Genomic DNA, 20,342 nt, shown 5'->3' on the forward strand with positions numbered 1-20,342 from the left:
GCAGGGTTTGCCGGGCATTATTTCCTACAAGGTGAAATCTAACAATATGAATAGAATGATGCTTCACTTGCAGATGAGCTCAATGCCATTTATGCATGCCTGGAAATAGAGAATAAAACTGTACCAGTGTGAATCCCTGCAGCATCTGCCGATCCTGTGATCTCTGTTTCGAAGGCTGATGTCAGGACACCTTGTAAGGTATCAGGCCTCAATGGTGTACTTAGTAGGGCACTGACTGTGGTCTCATCAGGAGACCATAGTCGGTGCCGATCAGAAATAACATCTCCTCGTTGCTGACAATCAACACCAGAGCACTTCAAGGATGCGTGCTTAACCCACTGCTCTACTTTCTCTATCCTCATGACTGTGTGGCTACGCACAGCTCAAGCACCATCTATAAATTTGCTGGTGACACTACTGTTAGCAGAATTGCAGGTGGGTACAGGAGGCCCAAAGGAGCAAGATGATCATCTAGCTGAGTGGTGTTGCAACAATCTTGCACTTATTGTCAGTAAGACCAAGGAACTGATTGCGGACTTCAGGAAGGGGAAGTCAAGGGAACACACACCAGTTGTCATTGAGGGATCAGCAGTGGAAAGGGTGAGCGGTTTCAAGTTCCTGGTTGTCAACAGTCTGAAGAGCTATCCTGAGTCATTTGGAGATTTGGTAGGTCAACAATGACTGTAACAAATTTCTACAAATATACTGTGGAGAGCATTCTAATGGGTTGCATCACCATCTGGCATGGAGGGGCCACTGCACAGGATTGCAGAAAGTTGTAAACGCAGCCAGTTCCATCATGGGTACTAGCCTTCCCAGCCTTAAGATAGGATCTCTTCAAAAGGCGATGCCTCATAAAGGCAGCATCCATCATTCAGGAACCCTATCACTCGAGACAAGCCCACTTCTCCAGGCTACCATCAAGGAGGTGGTACAGGAGCATGAGGACACACCCAGCATTTTATGAACAGCTTCTTCCCCTCCACCATTAGATTCCTGCATGAGCAAATAAACTCAATTACACCAGTTCACTACTACTTTTCCCTGTCATTTTGCACTGCTTCATTAATATTGTGTGTGTGTGTGTATATATATACATCACTCCTTATTGTAATTTAGTGTTTTTTTTTACTATGTATTGCACTGTACTGCTGCTACAAATAAACACATATTGTGACATACACTAGTGATATTAAACCTGGTTCTGAGGCTAACAACCAAGCAATTCAGCATGATTTAAAATGCACTTTTTTTTTAAAAAAGCTAGCTTTTCACACCCTCCTCATGGGGAAACAAACACTTTACTCTGCCTTGTCATGTTATTTTCCTATCCACCCTGATAAATACAACTTAACAGCATCAATTTTTGTGGGAAATTCCTCAGGATAATGCCAAAGTGCCTGTATCCAACTAGAGATGGAAGATACAGCATGAATGACAATTAAAGAAGCTTACAAAGCATTCTGTATGTACCAGTTCATTGAAAACACTCTCTAAAACTTACACAGAGACAGTAGTCAACTCAGGAAATATAGGGATGTACAATATTCCCATCAATACTTTACCCACATATGAAACTGTGACACACCTGTACCCACCAATGCTCCTGGTCAGAACAACTCTGTAACCCAGAGCTTTACAAAAGGTCCTGTGCCCACCAGGACTGCACCCCAGTGATATACAAACCATCCTATCTTAACGCAGGGAATTCAGTGTAAGAATTTCATTTCTTGACAAACAGCATTCTGTACCTCACTTACATAAAGTGCATTTTCATATAGCTGCCATATTTAATGAGATGAGCACCTTCTCTCTGAGCTTTAATACTTCCTCAGCTCCATTAACAGATTGAAACTGAAACCACTCTGACCTCACAATCTACCTCATTATGGCTTTCTGAACTGAACTGCTCTTTCTTTAACTGTAACACTTTATTCACATTTTTAAATTACTTTTCCTTGTGCTACCTTACTACACTGTTGTAATGGAATGATCTGTACAAATAAAGTTTTTCTCTGTACCTCGGTACATGTGACAATAAGCCAATTTACTCATGCTCCGACTTGATTGTGTTCTGTTTTCAGGACGAAGTCAGTTTGCCCCTGCTGTCATTTTTGCAGTTTTACTATACTCATATGAAACAAAACCACTGAAAGTAGTATATGAAAGCATTGATTAGGAAATGAGTCACTCAGCTGATTGCAGTTAATGAAGTCAAATCTGAGTCCAATGTTTATAGCAACTAACCGTAAACAGCTCTACCACTGGTGAACTTCAGTGCACCACTTTCAACATAGTGCACACGATTCAGGGTGCTCAATGTCTCAAGTCTCTTTTGAAAACAAAATACAGAGCTGATCAAAAACAATTTTGCTTCAGATTCATGCTAGAATCAATGCATTATGTCCTACAAACTAACTCTCAAAATGTATATTAAATCAAGGATTAAAATGCATGATTCATCTGTGAAGTATATACTTCACCGACATGTCATATTTATTATTCATCTCAAAAGCCTTGGAGAAAGTTGTGGCGAGCTGCAATCTTGAACCACTGCAGTCATTTTCATAAAGGTATTCCCAAATTGACTAGGAAACAAAATAAAACTGCACATGCTGGAAATTAAAATATGGCACAGGTTAAAATTAAATCTGAATGGATTTAGCCAGTCAAGGCAACGTCTGTGGAGACAGACAACACACAAGACTGCTATTGCTGGAATCTAGAGAAACAAACAGTCTACAGGTTCCTGATAAAAGAGTTCAATCCAAAACAGCAACAGTTCCTTTCCTCCCACAGATGCTGCTCAACATGTTAAATTCCTCCAGCAAATTGTCTGTGAAGAAAGAGTGCTCTAAAAATGAACTACAAACTCTAGCAACCTTCATTCTTGCTGGGCTGTAGGTTCTGTGCCAAGGCCTGCAAGTGTGGTATTATTGAGTTATGCTTGGAATGGGGAGGGAATGCTTACTCCATTCTCCGTGTGCAAATCATTAGAGAGCCGTGTTGAAGCCCAGGTGAGATGCAAGCAGCAGGAGGTATGAGGATATAAGACATAAAGTCAGCATCATTTTTGATAACTTCAAACTCACTTCTGGCCATTACCTAAGCATTAGCTGCAAGAATAATGGCCAGCATATCTTTTTGAAGATGATTGGAGCATACCTTTCCCCTTTCCGTGTATGCTACCTTGTTGTGCCATGAACAGTAATCAAAGAGTCATCAGGCTCTCTTGGTGAACTGTTGGAAATGTGAGATAGCTGCAAGATATGTGCCTGACAATTTGTAGCAATATGTTTGAAATGATGTAGTAGAGAATATTATTGATGAAGAACATTGATAGGTAAGTTATGAAGGTATGCAAAATCAATAGTCAGAAAGATCTTCAACCTGAAACATTTATTCTTGTTTCTCTTTCCACATACAGTATGCTGTCTGATCTACTGAGTTTTCAGCATTTTCTATTTTTGTTTCAGAATTCCAGCATCTCCAATGCTCTCATTAACATTTTTCTTTCATTATTGGGAATAATACAAGAATTTCTGTGCAATAGCATAATGGGAATAATTTTACCACATTCATCAAAGCACTCCACTAACAAAAGAACTGGAATGTGTTTCTGTAAATCTAACAAAGTGCTTCACAATGAATGAAATAATGAAACAATGACCTTGTTAATCCAGAAAATACAATAGGTAATTTGCACACACACAGATTTTCTCTTGCTTGTGATTGGATTTCCAGCATCTGCTGATTTTCTCTTGTTTGTGGTTGGATTTCCAGCATCTGCAGATTTTCTCTTGTTTGTGATTAGATTTCCAACATCTGTAGATTTCCTCGTTTGTAATTTGCACACAATTAGCTCCCAAAAGCTAGCTTGACAAATCATCTTGAAAAAGGTAATTACTGTCCAGGGTTATTCTTAAAAGAGTGTCATAGACGTTTATATTCACCTACTAGGCAGACAGGGCTCTGGTATAATATCCAAAACAGCACCTCTGACAGTGTTTCACTGGATTATCAGCGTCAACTGTTTGTGACACAAAGCCTTCGTTTTCTCATAGACAACTGGAGATGACTGCAAGTGTTGCTTTTGCTGTGTCCCTCTTACCAATAGTGAATTAAACAAAAAAATTATATTTGTGAGGTTTTATCTGTATAATAGTCATTTTCTTCACAAACTATAAAAACCACAGTTCCCTACTGACTCTCTTGACGCATATGGCCAGTTTCTTAAATAAATTGACATCATTCTATCACATGTAAATTTAAATAGTAAATCTAAGAACAAAAGTGATAAACCACATCAATGTTCTCTCTAACTGTTATACAGTTGTGCTGACCAACCATTGCTTGGAGCAGGAAATTTTTATACGACTTCAAATGATGCAGCACTTAATTTTTTTTGTAATATGAATTCTATGAATATTGAGAATGAAAATGGAAAATTCACATACTTTTGATGTTATTTATTAATTGAAGGGTATAATGAAATACAGTGCAATGAAGGCAATCTTTCACATTTCGTAAACATTTTCATGTTTGTCTTATTCTAGCTGCGTGGCAACAAAGGCTATGTGCACAGGAGCTTTTAAGTTATTGTGTGGCTGTGCACCCGTGCAGATCAGAGGCAACAGTGAACCACACCCTGAATCAGCCAGCATTCGGAACACAATCACGAGTCAATGCTGTGCCACTGCAAAGGCACTAAATCTGCAGTCAGCCTGAAATACATTTGGATTAACTCTATTGAACACATTCTATGCACAAAAAGATTATGAAAATTATTTTTGCATGTTATGTGCTGAATGCCAACATTACCTGTAAAATAAATGAAGGGCAGCAATTGAGTTCCACACACCTTGTTACCTTGCAATATAGACAAATGAAATTACAATCAAAATCTACACCCATCAGTGGTTTCCATGTCATTTTGCTCCTTTGACATCCTAGCCAAAGCTTTAGGTATTTTTCTCAATTAAAATTAGGTTTGCATGCCCACTGTCTCAATCCCATTCCCAGCACCAAAGAATAACCAACTTAGACACCATAAGACTATAAAAGAGCAGAATTAGACCATTTAGCCAACAAGTCTGCCACACCATAAAATCATAGCTTTTTTCTCCCTTCAACATCATTCTTCCAACTTCTTCCTGTAACCGTTAATTCCCTTATCAATCAAGAACCTATCAATTTTTGCCTTAATGGCTTGGCCCCTACGGCCCTGTGTGGCAATAAATTCCACAGATCCACTACTCTCTCACTGAAAATCTTCCTCCTCATCTTAGTCCTAAAGTGGCATCCCTTTATTCTGGGGCTGTGCCATCAAATCCTGAACTTTCCTATTAATGGAAACATTCTCTCCACATCTACTCCATCTCAGCTTTTCAGTGTTTGATAAGTTTCAATGGAATCTATCCACCGACCTGCGCCCATGGGCCCAGAGCCATTAAATGTTCCTCATGTTCAACACTTCATTGTCTGGATCACTCTGGACAGGGTCAGCATATCTTTCCTTAGAAATGGGGCCCAAAATTACTCACGATATTCCAAATGCAGTCTGACCAATGCCTTATAAACCTCAGCCGTACATCCTCTCAATATGAATGCTAACATTGTATTTGGCTTCCTTACTACCAACTCAACTTATTAATTAACCCTTAAGGGGATCCTGAACCAAGATTCACAAGTCCCTTTAAACTTCCCATTTTTGAATTCTCTCCCCATTTAGAAAACAGTCTATTATTTGGCCAATTCTTTGCCTACTCTCCCAACCAGTCCAATTCTTTCTCCAGACTCCCTAACTTTGCAACACTGCTATCCCTCCATCTATCTTGGTATCCTCTGCAAACTTGGCCACTATTTTATCAGTTCTTCTGTCCACATCATGAATATATAAAGTGAAAAGCAGTGGTCCCAACACAGATTCCTGTGGAACTCCACTAGTCACCGCAGTCAGTGTGATAAGGCCCCTGCCTTCTGCTAATATTCTATTCATACTAGTACCTTGCTCTAATAATGTGTACTCTTGTTTAGAAGCTTCATGTGTAGCAGCTTGTCAAAGGTGTTCTGAAAATACAAGTATGTAATATCACTGACTTGCCTTTGATTAACCTGCTTGTTAATCCTGCTTGTTAAACCTGCTCAAATAATTCTAACAGATCTGATGGGTGTGATCTCTCCATAGCGAAACTGTGATGACTTTGCCTCATTTCATCATATACTTCCAAGCACAACAAAATCTCATCCTTAATAATGGATTCTTACTAACCACTAAGCTCAGGCTGAACAGCCTATAATTTCCTGCATTTTGCCTCCCTCCCTTCTTAAACAGGGATATTATATTCCCAATTTTTCAGTTCCCTGAGATCCTCCTGCACTATAGCAATTCTTAAATGATCACCACTAATGCCTCCACAACCTCTTCAGCCATCTCTTTCATAATTTGGGCTGTAGTCCATCTGGTCCAGGTGATTTATTCATCTTCAGGTCTCCCAGTTTCCCCAACACTTTCTCCTTACAAATGGCCTCTACACTCACCTTTGCCCCTGACTCTTGAACTTCTGGCATTTTGGTAAAAAAATGAAATAAAATTATTGAGAGAATACACTTATAACACTTGTAATGCCCTAGTTAAGATTTTTACGGCTAATGCTGTAGGGTATTTCATTTAGTAGCTTTCTGTAGAAGCAGTATATCCTGATAGCATGTTTGAGTTTCCAGTAAAGATAAGGGGCTGTGATGTTCAATTAGGAAAGTTGATTCAGCCAATCAGGATGGTGGAATTGGGAGAAGGTTCAAGAGAAGGCTGGGCAGAGAGAGATTTGTGACAAACACTGGTGGGGTTCATGGTCTTTTTGGCAGGAATTGGAGAGAGAAGGAGATCGGGAGAGACAGCCATAGGACTCCACCTGACAGGAAACTGCAAGATGGGAAGAGCTGCTGATGACTGGTAATGAGAATTCAGCGCTGTGAGTAACGGTCATATCCAGCTTTTGGACAATACAAGCTCCAACATTGTACAGATTTAGACTGGGTTAATGGACCCTTTGATCTATTTTTCCTTTTTTCTTTTCCTCTTAATAACCATTTGATAAACTTTCTTTACAATTGTATGCGGTGTACAATCTGTTGTTTCTTGCCGATGGATAATTATGTTTGGGCAGTATTTACACAGTCTTCACTCATACTGGGGTTCCATTAATCAAAACATCTGGACTTCCGTGTTTGGTTGGACCCAAATCATACCAACCCTAGATGTATATCGATTATGAAAGGCGGCCTTCTCACCACTGAGTCCAGTGGCTCTTAGCAGAGTTAGTTAATAAGTCAATTTCCATACGAGCCCAGTGAGGGGGTACACTTAAAGAAGATTGATGAGAGGAAGGGCATCCTTCTCAGGTGGGAGATTTTGTTTATAGGATCTAAAATCTCCAAAGCTTTATAATAATGGTTTACATTTCAAAATGATACAGTTCTCGGTGTTCTGTCTATGTCTTATCACAGATCAATCATATAGACATTCATCTGAAGCACCCAACCACCAAAACCACTGAACAACTGAGAATTTTATAATAGCTGAAATCCTTAAAGGTAAGAATAAATATGGTTTGTAAGCTACAAGTTCACTCAAGCTCTTTGGTCACAAATACAGGATCCTCTCACCTTGATTTGCTCCGAAGTGAACAAATGGATGCAGTAAAGAGTGGGGGATAGAATGGATATGAGAAACCATGTAAAACACAATCAAAAGTTGGGGGTGGGAGTGGGCGATACTTTTCAATTTATGACTACAAAGAAAGAAGAAAACAACTGTGCAGAGATAAATCGTAATGATTGGGAAGGGGAAACATTGCAGAAATCATGTTTACAACTTTGTCACAGTCTCTCAAGTATAGAATACACCAATCGTTATAACTTAATTTGTAATCTCAACTGTTGGTTTCATATTCCAAGTTTTCAAATTTACTTTAAAACATAATGGAATTAAAATTACCTATCAATAAACTGATCGAGAATGACAATATCACCAGGCTGGATTTCTTCTTGCAACGAACCACAAGCTGTTGTGGCAATAATATGGGTACATCCTTCATTCTTTAATGCCCAGATGTTGGCTCGGTAGTTGACATTTGATGGCATAATGGAATGTCTCCTCCCATGTCTATTTCATAAAAGAAAGTTAATTATAGGACATAATAATAACTCTTTCTAATCAAAAGAGCAGAAAAACCTGTTGTATAAATCTTAGGACAAAACAGCTAAATTAAATGACATCGACTTCCGGTAAGATGGCGATTGTTTAGCTGCTCTGAACTTTTGCTCCGTCATTCTCCCTATCTTTGCACTATATGTCTCCATTCTTAAACCTTAGTTAGGTATTTTATTAGGTCTCTTTTACTTGCCTGCGAACACGTCTATCTTATAATGGCTACCAAAAGTACTAAAACCAGGAAAAAGGAAACTTCTACGGCTTTGCCGGCTGGCATTCTCGCTGCTTTGGAACAGCATCGACAAGATATTTTAAAGGAATTTAGAACTTCTTTCAAACAGCTGGATGTCAAATTGGATCGGATCAACGCTAGAGTGGACGAACATGCTGAACATTTATCTCGCATTGACTCAACTTCTGAAGATTTAAAACGCCGTGTTCAAAACCTTGAAACTCTCTGCTCCAGCCGAAAGGAGATTTTTTTTTTCTTTTTCAATCTTTTTATTAAATTTCATATATAAAGAAAAACATAACATAATATTAAATAGGTTATAAATGCACTAGGCTTGAAGTTAAATTAGTAATAAGATAACAATATCTTATTAAAATATCAGCAAAAAAATCGTACAATAATCAATCAAACCTATATTGATTATACATGAAAAAGAATAAGAATAGTCACCAAAAGAAAAAAAAAGAAAAAAAATATAAAAATGCAAGAAAAAAAAGTATATTAAAAAAAATAAACCTAAACTAACATGGGCAATAATAACAGTTTATATGTACATGATAATGTCAAGAACTCCGGAACTCCATACCAGAACAAGAATAAAAAGAGAAAAGGTCTGGAAGAAGCCAAATTAATTCATATGAAAGTGTTGAATGAACGGTCCCCAAGTTTCTTCAAATCTAATTGATGAATCGAAAATAGTACTTCTAATTTTTTCTAAGTTCAGACAAGAAATACTTTGAGAGAACCACTGAAACGTGGTAGGAGGATTTACTTCTTTCCAATTTTGTAATATAGACCTTCTGGCCATTAATGTTACAAAGGCGATCATTCGTCTAATTGAAGGGGAAAGTCGACTACCATCCTCATTTGGTATACCAAAAATTGAAGTGATAAAATGAGGTTGCAAATCGATATTCCAAACTGAGGAAATGGTAGCAAATATGTCCTTCCAATAGTTATGTAAAGCGGGACATGACCAAAACATGTGGGTCAATGAAGCCACATCTGAATGACATCTGTCACATTGAGGGTTAATATGAGAATAAAATCGAGCAAGCTTATCTTTAGACATATGAACTCTATGTACAATTTTAAATTGTATAAAAGCATGTTTAGCACATATAGAAGAAGAATTAACCATTTGTAAAATTTTTTCCCATTTTTCTATTGATATATTATATTGAAGTTCTTTTTCCCATTCTTGTTTAATTCTACCTGATATCTCTGGTTGTATCTTCATAATCATATTATAAATAAGAGTCACTAATCCCTTCTGACAAGGATTCAAGGTAAAAATCATGTCTGAAAAATCTATCGAAGTTGAATTGGGAAAGGATGGTAGAACTTTATATAAAAAATTTCTGATTTATAAATATCTAAAAAAATTAGATTTAGTTAACTTAAATTTGTTGGAAAGTTGGTCAAAAGATATCAAACTACCTTCAGAAAAAAGATCACAAAAACATATTATACCTTTCCTTTTCCATATGCTAAAAGCTTGATCTGTTAAAGAAGGTTTAAAAAAGAAGTTAAGTAAGATAGGGCTATCAAGAACAAAGTTTTTCAGAGTAAAAAACTTACGAAATTGAAACCAAATTCGTAATGTGTGTTTGACAATAGGGTTGGATATCTGTTTATTGAGTTTGACTATATCAGCAGGAAGAGAAGAACCAAGAACGGAGAATAAAGAATATCCTTGTGCATCATTACATTCTAAATTTACCCACTGTGGGCACAATGGTGAATCCAAATCTAGTTTCCAATATATTAAGTTTTGAATATTATTCGCCCAATAGTAAAAATCTGAGGTTAGGTAAAGCTAAACCACCATCTTTTTTAGATTTCTGTAACTGTCTTTTACTTAACCTGGGGTTTTTATTTTGCCACACAAATGAGGAAATTTTTGAATCAATGTTATCAAAAAAAGATTTAGGAATAAAAATTGGTAAGGCTTGAAATAAATATAAAAATTTCATAAAATCATCATTTTAATAGCATTAATCCGACCAACCAATGATAAGGATAAGGGAGACCATCTAGTAGTAAGTTGTTGAATTTGATGAAGCATAGGTAAAAAATTCAATCTGAATAAATCTTTGTATTTCTTGGTAATTTTTATACCTAAATAAATAAAGTTATCAGTAACAACTTTAAATGGTATCCTGTCATTCAATAAAGTTTGCGCATTTAAAGGGAATAATTCACTCTTATCCAAGTTTAGTTTATAACCAGAAAAACTACCAAATTGAACCAACAAGGATAGAATAGCGGGAATAGACCTGTCAGGATCAGAAATACATAACAACAAGTCATCAGCATAAAGTGATAACTTGAATAACTTCTCATTACGGGTAATACCAAAAATATTAGGAGATTCACGAATAGCAATGGCTAGAGGTTCTAATGCGATATTAAATAATAAAGGACTTAAGGGACAACCTTGTCTCGTACCACAAAATAATTGAAAAAAAGAGGATCTGTAATTTTTTGTAAGAACAGAAGCACCAGGTTTATAATATATTAATTTAATCCATGATATAAAATTAGAACTAAAATTAAAAATTTTCAAGGCATTAAATAAGTATGTCCATTCAACTCTATCAAAAGCTTTTTCAGCATCTAATGAAATAACACATTCTGAGGTTATGGGTGGAGAAGTATAGATTATATTAATCAATTTTCTAACATTAAAAAAGGAATACCGGTTCCTAATAAAACCAGTTTGATTTTCTGAAATAATCTGTGATAGTATCTTTTCTAACCGAATAGCTAAAATTTTTGTAAGAATCTTAAGAGTCTACATTTAATAGCGATAAGAAGCACATAAAGTAGAATCCTTATCTTTTTTAAGAATTAGAGAGATAGTAGCTTCAAATAAAGACTGGGGTAATCTCTTCTTAGTAAATGCATCATTAAAGATTTCACATAACCAAAGGGAAAGCAAAGAAGAAAAAGTTTTTAAAAATTCTATAATATAACCATCAGGACCAGGAGCTTTCCCTGAATTCATTGATGAGATAGCCTCTCCTACTTTGGCCATAGAAATAGGAGCATTGAACAAACTTCGATCTTCATCTGTCAGTTTGGGAATATTCAAATTGTTAAAAAAATTATCCATCATGGACAGATCGCCGTCAAATTCTGATTGATATAAAGATTTATAAAAATCTTAGAAAGTATTATTAATTTCTTTATGATCAGTAGTCAAATTACCGTCTTGTTTACGAATTTTAATAATTTGTCGCTTAGTCGAAATAGCTTTTAATTGGTTAGCTAACAATTTACCAGTTCGATCACTATGAATATAAAATTGAACCCTGGTCTTGATTAATTGATTCTCAATTGAAGAAGATAATAATAAGCTATGTTCCATTTCAAGCTCAACTCTCTTCTTATGAAGTTCTTTGGTAGGAGTCACGGAGTAAATCTTATCAATTTCTTTAATTTTATCCACCAACAAAGCTATATCTAAATATCTCTGTTTTCTTTTACCAACGGAATATGAGATAATTTGTCCACGGATAAAAGCCTTGAAAGAGTCCCAAAGTATTCCTCTGTCAATCTCTTCGGTATAGTTTGTTCAAAAAAAAACAAGTCAATTTGCTGTTTTATGAAGGTGATAAATTCTGGATCTTGAAGCAAAGTAGCGTTGAGTCTCCAAGATCTAGTATTAATGGAAGAGTCCGAAATCTTAATAGATAACTTCAAAGGTGCATGATCCGAGATGGCAATAGAATCGTATTTACAATCAGTAACATCTGTTAATAAACGATGATCAATAAGGAAATAATCAATTCTAGAATAACTATGATATACATGTGAAAAAAAAGAAAATTCTTTATCTTTAGGGTTCAAAAACCGCCATATTTCAGTAATTCCCAAATCAACCATAAAGGAATTAATAAGTAAGGCTGATCTATTCCGAAGAATTCGAATAGGTTTAGATCTATCCATCAAAGGATTCAAACAACAATTGAAATCTCCACCCATTATCAACATATATTCATTTAGATTAGGAAGGGAAGTAAATAAACGTTTAAAAAATTCAGGGCAGTCAAAGTTTGGAGCATAAATATTAACTAGAGCCACTTTTCGATTAAAAAGTGAACCAATAATCAACAAAAATCTGCCCTGTGGGTCAGAAATAATTTCATGATGTGTAAACGAAATTGAGTGGTCTATAAAAATAGACACACCCCTAATTTTGGCGGTACAATTCGAGTGAAATTGTTGACCCTTCCAGAACCTAAAAAAGCGTTGATTATCCTCCCTCCTAATATGGGTCTCCTGTGCAAAGATAATATTAGCATTTAGTCTATGGAATACTTTAAATATTTTTTTACGTTTAATCGTATGATTTAAACCATTAGTATTCCAAGAGATAAAATTAATAGACTTATCCATCATGCCAATATTAATTGTATATATCATAAAAGTTTAGAAAGACACATAACCCATAATTCAGGAAGAAGGAAAAATGATTCAGGAGCAACTGGAGAACATGACACCTCAACAATATTAATAATTTATAGTCGGCCCATAAACTAAAAGCAAAAAAAAAGCAAAAGCGTGAAAAAAGATCCCTACCCCTCCCCCAACCACTCGAAAAAAAAACCAAGCGGCAGGCGCACAAACTAATACTAATATTACCCCCATTTCAAGATGGCAACTCCATGAAAAGATAAAAAAAGACTATATAGCACCCAGATTTAAATACAGGGTTGCAAAAAAAAGGATATATATCAATTAAAATGAAAAAAAAGTAATATAATAAAGCAAAAGATCATTAATAAAAAAGGATAAACATTAAAGTTTGAAAAAGTGTAATATGCCTTTAAAAAAAAGATTCCATATTCAAATACAAAAAAATGACGTTTCAAAAGCAAAGACTTATGGGAAGAAGAAACGACATTTTGAAAAAACCATATTACAAAATATAAATGTAAATTCACCAATCTATTAAAAAAATTAAAAAAAGGTCATCAAAATAGGATTGAAAAAGGATTCAATAATCACTACAATATATAAAAAAAGTCCAAAAATCCAAAACATTCGTCCCATTTTCAAATACAAGCAAACAAATAAATGCTTATGGAAAGCAAAGTCTTATGGGAAGAAGAAACGACATTTTAAAAAATAAATCATTATTACAAAATATAAACGTGTAGATCCAATTCAGAGAAAAAAAATAAAGAAAAAAGACATTATAGTAAAATTAAAAGAGCATCTATAAGCCATGATAATAAAAAAAAACCAGGTCTACAGACCAAAGTAAAAAGCTATAACGCAGCTTCATAAGTTAAAGCCCAAAATGAAATGGCATCTTCTCTCCAAAAATTCTTCAACATAACACATAGTTCAACTTATTCTAGAAGATCGATATTCTTCGACGAATTTCTTCGCATCTGCCGGAGTATTAAAGAAGCGCTGACTGTCGCCACTCAATGTAATTCTGAGACTCGCTGGGTATCTTAAAGCTTGTTTAAATCCAATCGTGTGAATCTCTGTCATCACTGGTTTAAAAGCGATTCTTGCTTTCATCACTTCAAATGAATAATCTTCAACAATACGAAACTTATTGTTTCTGTGAAAAATCATGCCTTTCTGACGAGCTAATCGGATTAAAAGCTCTTTCTCCTGAGGATAATGGAGGCGAACAATCACAGCTCGTGGCTTGTCGCTCCAGATCGAGAATCTCGAAACTCTGTGGGCACGATCAATAGTAGGTTTAGCCTGCAAAGCTTCAGCGCCAAAAACTTCCCATAATAAGTTAGAGAAAAATTCAGTTAAGTCACCAGACTCAACTTTTTCGGGAAGCCCAATGTTTCGCAAATTCTGTCTGCAAGATCGGTTTTCAAGATCGGTGATTTTAAACTTACAATGCTCTACTGTATGAGCAGTCGACAGTACCTTCTTCTCCAATGTTTCAATTGTACGTATTTTTTCACAAATTAACTTTTCAAGAGCCGCGAACTTTTCTTCATGCCGTTCAATATCTGCTGCCTGTAATTGAAGCTTGGTATCAAGCGATCTAACGACTTCTTCAAGCTGAGAGAATTTCGCAGTAAGCTTATTTTCCAGACTTGTCATTTTACTTTCCAAACTTGCAAGTTTAGTATCCAGAAGATTAGAAATTGCCTCAAGAGATAGAGGCTCTTTAGATGATTTCTTAGGTGCAGACATTTTAAGTTTGAAAAGATTAAATCAAGTATTATTTTAAAGTATTATTTAAAAGAAGTAAATCGTAAGTATCAACCCATGTAATTAAGTACGAAAAGATTTGATTAAAGGGTGATTATAGTTTAAAAAATGAAGAGCGCCTAAAGGGCAGATGTCTACGTCGCCATCTTGAAACTCCGCCTCCCCAGAGGAGAAGAATTGCAAACTTTTTTCCAAAATGGTGGATCTTGAAAACCGGAGCAGACGTTGCAATCTACGAATTCTTGGTTTACCAGAGGCCACCGAACAGGGCTCCCCCGTGAAATTTTTTTCCGATTTTCTGTGTGAGGTTTTTGGGAAAGAATTTTTTCTGACTCCACCTGAGCTTGAAAGGGCACACAGGATCTACATTCCCCGTGCAATTCTGGGTTCCCGCCTACGGTCGGTAATTTTGTGCTTTCATCAATACCAGGTGAAAAACCGTTTGATTATGGAGGCACGCCGCAGAGGTACTTTTGCTTTTCAAAATACAGTCATTTATTTTGTGGAGGATTTTGCCCCCCAGGTTCTGAAGATGCGTGCTGAGTTTAAAGGTGTAATGAAAGTGCTTTTTGATTGCGGACTCAGACCCTCCCTTCGAAACCCAGCCGATCTTCGAATTATGCTTACTACTGGAGAATATAAGTGGTTTAAATCAGTGAAGGAGGCTGAGGCATTTGTTGGAAGTCTTCTGGCCATCCCGTCTTCTTCGGAACCGGTCTGACCTTCTAAAATGGTGGATAAGTACCTCTCGTAGTAAAGCTATTTTTTCCGGACTCAGACTTTACTTGAATAATCAGACATTATTTATTGAAACTCTAAGGGCTGTAGACAATCTCTCCCTGGACTTGGTGCGTTTTTTCTAAATAGATAATCTGAGTTTAATGTTTCCCTGTGGGCGTTTAGATTGTACTTGTATAATCTATTTTATTCTTGTATAACTTTATCTATAGAGATCTACAATTGACTCTAACTTGTTTTGGAGGTTTGGAGTTTTTATTGAAGGCCTTCCTGTTGGTTGATTCATAGTTTAAGTTTTGCTTTTTTTTCTGTAAATGGTTGATAAGTACTCTCTTCGAATCTATAATTTTCCCCGTTTCTCCCTCCCTTTTTTTTCTTTTAATCTATAATTTTTCACGGGTAGGTTAGTTTTGGTTTTCTTCTGATTTTCTTTGCATTATGTTTTATACTTCTGTTGAAGTTGTTCATATTTGTAATTATGTTTTCTAGTGCATAAACTAGTTACCATTTGCTGTAGTATTTAACGACACAGAACTGGAAGTCATACTTGGGTTAACTTTTTTGATAGAGCTAGCTGCTTTTTTTGGTAGCCGTCTAGTTTTGGGTTGCGAGGGTGGGGTGAATTCTCCAGTTCCAACACTACTCACTGTTTCTTTTGCTTTCCTTTGTTACTCAGGACATGTTTCTGTTTTGATTCTACAAATCTATGGTTACATTTTTGCTCCCAGACAGTTATTCTACTGCTTGACTTTTTATATGCCTGCTGCCTTCTATGCACTAACAATTGATAATGGTTAATACACTTAGATTTGTGAGCTGGAATGTAAAGGGATTGAATCACCCTGTTAAAAGAAGGAAGGTCTTCTCACATATTAAACAACTCAAAGCTGACATTGCTTTCCTTCAAGAAACTCATATTCGTTGTTTTGATAACTCCCGGCTTCTGTCAAAGTGGGCGGGTCAGCATTTTCATTCATCCTTTGCCGCCAAAGCTAGGAGGGTCTCCATCCTCATTAACTCAAATATTCCTTTTGAACTCCATAATAAGATATCTGATACAAATGGCCATTTTATTATTGTTTCTGGTAAACTATATAATACTAAAGTTGTACTAGCAAACCTGTATGCCCCCAATTTTGATGATGTTAATTTTTTTGAACGTTTTTTTCTCCTCACTACCAGACTTAAACTCATACTCTCTTATACTGGGTGGTGATTTCAATTGTTGGTTAGATCCTAATTTGGATTGATCGTCCTCTGTTACTAGACCACCTACTAAATCTGCCTTAGCTATTCAATTGTTTCTCTCTAATTATGGTATCTCTGATATATGGTGTTTCCTTCATCCTACTGAGAGAGATTATTCTTTTTTTTCACATGTTCACCATACCTTTACTAGAATTGACTACTTCTTACTCGATAATCAACTCATTCCATTTGTCTATTCTTGTGATTATCAGAGTATACTGATTTCTGACCATGCCCCGATTACTCTGTCTTTAAACTTTCCTGGTCTCCCTCAGAGGAATAAACACTGGTGGTTTGATTTGACTTTATTATCAGATGATGATTTTCTAAAATTTATTAAGGATCAGATAACCTTTTACTTTAACACCAATACATCACCTGAAGTGTCATCTCAGATTGTCTGGGATTCCATGAAAGCATATTTGAGGGGTCAAATAATCTAAGATAAGCAAATCTTAATAGAAAGTACTGTGCAGATCCATTAGACCTCATTAATCAGATTAAAGAATTGGATCAACTGTATGCTCAAACTACGAATCCTGAACTATACAAGAAGCGTGTAGAACTTCAAACTAAATTTAATCTTCTGTCTACTCAACCTGTCGAACGCCAACTTCTTGAAAGTAAGAGTCGCTTTTATATTCATGGCGACAAATCTGGTAAATTTCTAGCCAATCAGCTGAGGCGTTCCAAAGCCAAACAACATATTACAAAGATCCGGAAGGAGAATGGAGACTTTACATCGGATCATTTAGAAATCAATGATGCATTTAAAAATTTCTATTCTCGACTTTATTCCCCTGAATCTTTGAATGACAATATCTCTGTTGATCATTTTTTAAATAATCTGAATATTCCTTCGCTTTCACTTGATTCTAAAGCCAAACTTAATGCACCTATATCATCAGAAGATCTATCTTTTGCAATTTCTGCATTGTCTTCAAGGAAATCTCCTGGACCTGGTGGGTTCCCCGTAGAATTTTATAAATCATTCTCTTCACTTCTTTCTCCTCAGTTACTCTCAGTATTATCTAACTCGTTTAATTACGCAAATTGCCACCCTCTTTGAATGAGGCATTTATTATTCTTTTATTAAAAAAGGGTAAAGACCCAACAGAGTGTTCCTTGTATAGGCCGATTTCTTTGCTTAATGTTGATGTTAAAATCTTGGCCAAAGTTTTGGCTTATAGATTAGAAACTGTTATTCCCTCTATTATTTCTGATGATCAAACTGGTTTTATTAAAAACCATCTTCCGTTTTTTAACATTCAGCGTTTATTTAACATTTTATACTCACCACCAACTGGGATTCCTGAATGTGTTATTTCCCTCGATGCGGAGAAAGCATTTGATCGTATAGAGTGGAACTACCTTTTTGCAGTTTTAGAAAAATTTGACCAGTCAGTTTTATCCCTTGGATCAAATTGCTGTATTTGTGTCCTACTGCCTCTGTTTTAACTAATTTTCTGAAATCCCAGTTATTTAACCTCAAATGTGTCACCCGTCAGGGATGCCCTTTAAGTCCCTTTCTCTTTGATTTGGCTATAGAACCTTTGGCGATAGCATTTCGAAATTGTCCTGAATTGACCAGGATTTGGAGAGGGGGTATTGAGCATAAAGTTTCTCTTTATGCTGATGACTTATTACTTTTTCTTTCAAATCCATCTACATCCTTACCTCCAATGTTTTCTCTTCTTGACCAGTTTAGCCAGTTCTCTGGATATAAACTTAATTTACATAAGAGTGAACTTTTCCCAATTAATAAGGAAGCACAAGAATTAACATTTCGTGATCTCCCTTTTAAAGTAGTTCATAATCAATTTACTTACCTTGGGATTACAGTCACAAGGAAGTTTAAAGATCTCTTTCGTGAAAATTTTGCCAATCTTTCATATACTATAAAACAGAGTCTGTTACAATGGTCACCTCTATCTATGTCTTTGGTAGATCGTATTAATGTTGTTAAAATGTATGTTCTCCCTAAACATTTATACTTATTTCAATCAATCCCAATTTTTATTCCTAAATCTTTTTTTGATTCCTTAGACTCTATTATTTTGTCATATCTGTGGAAGAATAAGCACTCTAGAATTAATAAAGTTTATCTCCAAAAATCTAAAAAAGAGGGTGGCATGGCTTTACCTAACTTTCGTTTATATTATTGGGCAGCCAATATATGTTGCGCTACCTTTTGGTCTTTTTTCCATGGCCAACCTGAGTGCCCTAATTGGGTGGCAATGGAGTTGAGCTCCACTAAAGAATTATCTATCTCTGCACTTCTTGGCTCTGTACTCCCTAGTAGTTTGTCCAGATTAATAGTTAATCCTCTTGTTAGACACACTTTGCGTATATGGGCTCAGTTTAGGAAATTTTATGGTTTCCATGGTTTTTCCTTTTCTAGCCCCATCTTACATAATCACCTTTTTTTTTACTTACTACATATGACTCAGCATTCTAGGATTGGTATAGGAAGGGCATTAGACATTTGTAAGATCTTTTTATTGATAATCGTTTCACTTCTTTTCAACAGCTCTCTGCTAAGTTCAATCTGCCCAATGCTCATTTTTTTAGATATCTCCAAATTAGATACTTTATTATTCCTTTAATTCCGAACTTCCCTGAAATGCCTGAGAAAAATGTTATGGACTTATTTCTTTCTATTAATCCACTAGGTAAAGGTTTAATATCATTTATTCGTGATAAATTAGCAGCCTTACGACATGCCCCTGTGGATAAAATTAAAATGGCATGGGAGCATGATTTAAATACCTCCTTATCTGATGAGACTTGGGACTCGATTCTCAAATCAGTTAATTCAACCTCTCTTTGTGCTCGCCATTGCCTTTTACAGTTTTTGTTCATAGAGCCCATATGTCTAAATCTAAATTATCTCGATTTTACCCTAACATTAGTCCGCTTTGTGATAAATGCAAAAGGGGCGAGGCCTCTCTCATCCATATGTACTGGTTTTGTCCTAGCTTGGAGAAATTTTGGAAAGATGTCTTCATAACGTTATCGTATATTCTGAATCACCACCTAGAACCTAACCCTTTAATTGCTTTGTTCGGTTTCTGGGGTGAGGCAGATTTATGTCTGAGTTCGACTAAGTATCGAATATTATCTTTTGCCTCTCTCCTGGCTAGACGTTTAATCCTCCTTAGATGGAGAGATGTTGCCCCGCCCATGCATGCTCAATGGCTTAACAATATTATGGCCTGCTTAGACCTTGAAAAAATTCATTATTCAGTTCTTAATTCGGACTTAAAGTTCCATAAGGTCTGGGGACCTTTTTTTGAGTACTTTCATAACCTCCCTCTTAACTAAGGTTTTTTTTTCGGTCCCTTGCTTTCAGCTCCTTTTTTTTTTAGGTAGTAGGTATTAATATCTTCTGATGCTAAGTGTATTTACAGTTTTGGGGGTTTGATTGTCCTGATTTATATTCTCTATATTGTGTTGTGGTTGGTCTGGAGTTTTTTTTATTGCGGGGCTTGGGGAGGATACTAATTTTACATGTCTTCAATTTGGGTGCTTTCTCAATTATCTTTCTTTGTATCATATTATTATTGTAAATTTTTGCACTGTATCAATGTTCTTCATTTTGATCTGGGATTTTTTTTTATCTGTAGTTATGTAGGAAATGTATAAAAAAAACTAATAAAATTAAAAAAAAATAAATGGCATATTACAATAACCCACCACTGCCTCCCCCAC

The 20,342-nt window shown here is 35.8% G+C and overlaps 1 protein-coding gene across 1 annotated transcript in view; it reads right to left on the bottom strand.

The window, feature by feature from the left end:
* Nucleotides 1–20,342, bottom strand: part of mtap (methylthioadenosine phosphorylase) — a 198,515-nt gene that overhangs the window by 97,575 nt on the left and 80,598 nt on the right. The window contains exon 4 of the mRNA XM_059969996.1: nucleotides 7,997–8,164. Coding sequence (XP_059825979.1) covers nucleotides 7,997–8,164 — 168 coding nt within the window. The remainder of the gene's footprint in view (nucleotides 1–7,996; nucleotides 8,165–20,342) is intronic.

The sequence above is a fragment of the Hypanus sabinus genome, chromosome 5 (genome assembly GCF_030144855.1).
Source record: "Hypanus sabinus isolate sHypSab1 chromosome 5, sHypSab1.hap1, whole genome shotgun sequence".
Taxonomy (NCBI): Eukaryota; Metazoa; Chordata; class Chondrichthyes; order Myliobatiformes; family Dasyatidae; genus Hypanus; species Hypanus sabinus.